Source organism: Primulina eburnea, chromosome 18 (assembly GCF_022965805.1).
Source record: "Primulina eburnea isolate SZY01 chromosome 18, ASM2296580v1, whole genome shotgun sequence".
NCBI classification, from domain to species: Eukaryota; Viridiplantae; Streptophyta; class Magnoliopsida; order Lamiales; family Gesneriaceae; genus Primulina; species Primulina eburnea.
The window spans coordinates 4,339,003-4,343,891 of NC_133118.1; the positions used below are offsets into that span (position 1 = coordinate 4,339,003).

The 4,889-nt window shown below is 34.8% G+C and overlaps 1 protein-coding gene across 1 annotated transcript; it reads left to right on the forward strand.

The window, feature by feature from the left end:
• The first annotated feature begins 511 nt into the window (after positions 1-511).
• Positions 512-3,731, forward strand: LOC140819689 (probable 1-acylglycerol-3-phosphate O-acyltransferase). The gene is made up of 9 exons (XM_073179867.1): positions 512-849; positions 940-1,176; positions 1,435-1,481; positions 1,587-1,705; positions 1,808-1,968; positions 2,546-2,655; positions 2,730-2,829; positions 3,147-3,273; positions 3,408-3,731. Exons 1-9 carry the CDS (start codon positions 704-706, stop codon positions 3,531-3,533), a joined length of 1,173 nt encoding a protein of 390 aa, XP_073035968.1. The 5' UTR covers positions 512-703; the 3' UTR covers positions 3,534-3,731.
• Positions 3,732-4,889: the final 1,158 nt, after the last annotated feature.

The window sequence follows — 4,889 nt, forward strand, 5'->3', positions numbered from 1 at the left end:
TCACAAATCTTTATCTGTGAGACGGGTCAACCCTATTGATATTCACAATAAAAAGTAATAGTTTTTCATGGATGACCCAAATAAGAGATCTGTCTCACAAAATACGACGGTGAGATCGTCTCATACAAATTCTTGTTAAACCAGAATCAGTGACTCTATTTTCTGTGAAATTGTCTCAGGAATTTTTATTTATAAAATCGATTAATTCGATCTATTATTATCATAAAAATAATATTTTTTTAAAGTATATCTTTTGTGAGGCCTCACGAATTTTTATTTGTGAGATGAGTCAACACTATTGATATTCATAATAAAAAGTAATACTCTTAAAATAAATATTAATACTTTTTCATGGATGATCTAAATAAGAGATTTGTCTCGTAAAATACGATTTGTTAGATCGTTTCACGCAAATTTTTGTTAGTTTTTTTTTAAAATTTTTTTTATTAGTTCACTTACGTCTGCGGATCTTCGACCCATAATAAAAGGGGGGAAAAAAGAAAAAGAAACGTCATCTCTTACGTTGGTGGACTCTTCTCCTCGTTCGATTCTCAGTTTCCACGAAATTATTCGATCTTCGTATATATAAATTGCACGGTTCTTCGTCAAATCAGTTCATCCGCCAACACTTCGGATAAAATTCAATATCTTTCGACCCCGAGAGCTTCGTTCGTTGTTGGAGGTCCGAATTGTCATCACAGAAATGGCGGAGGGTATAAGTTCATCCGCCGCTGCCACCGCGGCTGCTGCGGCGAAGAGGCGTTCCCTATGGCCGGCAGTTCTCCGTTGGATACCGACTTCCACCGATCACATCATCGCCGCCGAAAAACGGCTCCTCTCTATTGTCAAGTAAATTTTTTCGATACAATTCGGTTTTGGTATTTTACGGTGTGAGTTATTTTTTAGGTTTTAGTAACGTAAACGATTTTGATTTCGTAGGACTCCTTATGAGCAAGAACTAGTTAACATCGGGTCAGGGCCGCCGGGTTCGAGAATCCGGTGGTTCCGGTCGGCGAGCGATGAGCCAAGGTTTATCAATACGGTCACGTTTGATAGCAAAGAGGGTTCTCCGACGCTCGTGATGGTGCATGGTTATGGTGCATCTCAAGGCTTTTTTTTCCGTAATTTCGATGCGCTTGCCAAACATTTTAAAGTCATTGCAATTGATCAATTAGGGTAGGTCCTGTTTATTCTATCTGTATAATTTGATCATCCATTGGTTTGATAAAATTGGATAATATTTGGTCGCCAAGTTTGACAAATATCCTATTTTTGGGACTTGGGAGAACATACGACCAACAAATGTAAGCTAAAAAGGAGTGCAAAATTCCGAATTGGGGATAATCAGAAGAATGATAAGTCTTAAAGAAATACAATAACTTATGGATTAGTGTTTTGCATTTCGCTCATCTTTATTGCTCCTTTTGTGTACAGCTGGGGTGGATCAAGCAGGCCGGAGTTCACATGTAAAAGCACTGAAGGTTCGTTGTTTTAGTGTCCACCTAGCCTGTCTGAGTATATCATTATAATTTTTCAAGTTGGAGGATTTGTTCCCTGTTTTACATGTTCTGTACAATGTTGTTCAGAAACCGAGGCATGGTTCATCGATTCATTTGAAGAATGGCGTAAAGCGAAAAATCTCAGCAACTTCATTTTACTTGGGCATTCCTTTGGGGGTTATGTTGCCTCTAAATATGCAATCAAGGTATTCAACCTTTTTTTTTGTATGATAAACATGTAATTGATAAAGAAATTGTTAGCGGCGATATTCTTTTTCATTGTTAATGGCTCTTCAATGCTTTTGCAGCATCCTGAGCATGTTCAACACTTGATCTTAGTAGGACCTGTTGGATTCACCTCGGAAACAGAACATCGGTCCGAGTGGCTTACGCAATTTAGGGCCACGTGGAAAGGTGCAATCTTAAATCATCTATGGGAGTCAAATTTTACCCCTCAGAAGGTTATAAGGTATCTACTCTTTCTAACATTGTTGTAGCTATATGCTAAATGGAACAACCTCTACTGCTTTTAATTTATTTTTTATTATTTTTAAACATGATATTGTTTGTCATACTTGCTCTGAGTTCATGTTTGTTGCATTATTCATAACTTCGACATTTACACCTAGTCCCTCCACCGTATTACAGAGTTTGTTGTATGCGCGTGCCAGATATTGGTTTGATGAACCTCATAAAGTTGGGGTTTTCTTTTTTCTAAACCAGCTTGCTAATTTTATCAGTTTTAATTGAAATTATACCCAACTCTTTTGAGTTTGCGACTGCTGCTTTTGCAATTAAATGTCTTGCATGCTTTTCCAGCCTAATGATTACTTGATTTTGTTCTTCGGTTATTTATAGTTAATTTAAGGATATCCTGCTTTTCTACTTCATAGATATGATCCAACACCGCAAGCCATGCCTTGTGAATGGGTCGTATTCCATTCAGTATTCTGCGCAGCGATCGATCTCTTTTTAGTGTTTGAAATCATGATTATTTGGGTGTGATTTTACAACATATATGGACTCGATTTTATATGATCCTGCAGGGGTTTAGGTCCTTGGGGTCCAGATATGGTACGGAGATATACTAGTGCGCGGTTTGGTGCATATGCTAGTGGAAACGTGTTGACTGACGATGAATCCAGATTACTTACAGGTAGCTTAGTGATTACCTTTCTTTCCATAACTTTGTTGAATTGTTCTAATCTGAGTTTTCTTGTCCATTTATAGATTATGTATATCATACACTGGCAGCGAAAGCTAGTGGCGAGCTGTGCTTAAAATATATATTCTCCTTTGGAGCTTTTGCTAGGATGCCTCTTTTACACTGGTTAGTTGCTTCCTTGCATTCTTTGGTTTTATGTGAGTGAGGAAATTATAGGATCTTACACCGTGGGAAATGTTTCAAATTTTTACGACACTTTCTTCATTTGAGGAAACACGAAAAGTTGTAACATTCATTTGTTACTTATAATTCATTCGCTTATAGTTTAATCAATATAATGACCTTCAAAAACCACAACTTGCTATCAACTCTTAAGAAATTTTTGGGTATATTTTGCACCATTCCATTCACCATCTCCAAGAGAAGACACAATGAGTCAGCATTTAGGTGTATAAAGAAGCTGTTGCCTCTCTTTGGTGCAGTGCTTCTGAATGGAAAGTGCCGACAACATTCATATACGGTGTCGAAGATTGGACTAATTACAAAGGAGCACAAGATGCTCGCAAGAGAATGAAGGATGTTCCGTGTGAGATCATAAGGGTTCCTCAGGTATCTCTCACCGCTTCCCTTGCTTTAGATATAAAATATGACTCCAACAACAAATGCCACTTCGGTTTTGTGCAATCCGATTGTTTCCATGTAGCTTCCACGTATAATTGAGGTATTCTTATATATAAACCCAGGCTGGTCATTTCGTCTTCATAGACAACCCGTCTGCATTCCATTCGGCTGTAAATTATGCTTGTCGCAAGTTTTTCTCGCCAGAGAAGGGCTGTCACACTCTCCCAGAAGGCCTGCAATCTGTTTGAAGGGCAGTGTTTGTGGCTTATTAGTTGTTCCTATTCTTGTACTTCAATTTTGGAAGCAAAAAAAAAAAACCGGCATAAAAGTGGCTAGCGTTTATCTTGTGAGAATTTGTTTCTCTTCTCTTTATCAACATCAACCATTTATTGTACAATGCATGTTTACATTGTGAATTTTGTAATATATTCTAGCATTTTGTATCACCCCGTATGTCATCTCCAACTAGATTTGTCAAACTGAATTTGATATGTGGAATTGGCTCGTCCCGCCATAAAAATTAGGTGGGCTGGTAGACAAAATCTCAACCCATTTGAAGACGAATCAAACGAGTTGAGCCCGTTTAGGTTGCGGATTAGGTTGAGGTGGGGTGGGGAGGGGAGGGGAGGGGGGCCGACAAAATAAAATTTTATTTTTAAATTTTTTATATATAAAATTGTATTTTTAATTTTTTGTTGAGATAGATAATTTAAATTTTGTTTAGCTTACCTTGAATAATTTTAATAATAATTAATTCTATAATTTTTTTTTTAGTTTCTAAATATTTTGTTTAACTAGTTATTTTTTATTGTAATGTGTGAATATTGGTTGAACAATTTGATTAAGGTTTATTTTTCATTTTATTAGCATTTAAAATGTTATTAGCATTTTTTATTAATTTTTTTTAGTTGATTAAAGTTTGTTTTTCATTTTCTTAACATTTCAAATGTTGTCATCAATTTTTTATTAAAATTTTTTAGCCTTTTTTCCTATTTTTTATTTTTAAATTAGGCAGACTGTGAAGATGGGACTGAGTTTGCCATTCAGTGGCCCGTTAGCTCGTTTCGCATCTATATCTTTAAGCATGAATTTTATTTTAGTACAAGTTTTACATTAAAATAATGTAATTTTTCCACTAAATTCAACGCCTGACTCCAACTCATTTATTTCAGATTTTATGAAAAAGAATATTTTTGAAAATATTTCTTTTATTTCACATATATTAATTCTTATATTATATTTATTAATATAATAATATTTAGGTTTAATAATTAATTATTATATATTATATAGAATAAAAAGTAATACACGAAATTATTAAATTGATTAATAATTTGAATATATGAAATTTAATTAAATATAATTTCAAACATTTGACCTACTATATTCGTCTCATAAATGATCAATTAAGACATTTTGTAGTGTAAAAGCAAGCATCTCTATGTTTTTTATTCTTTTTATCAACTGATAAATTTTTGAAATTTAATATGCTCATCAACAACCATTTCTAAGTCCGAAGTTGGTTTTCTCTAGGGGTGTTCATCGGTCGGTTCGGTTCGGTTTTCGGTTTTTTATTTCGGTTTTTTATTTCGGTTTTCGGTTTT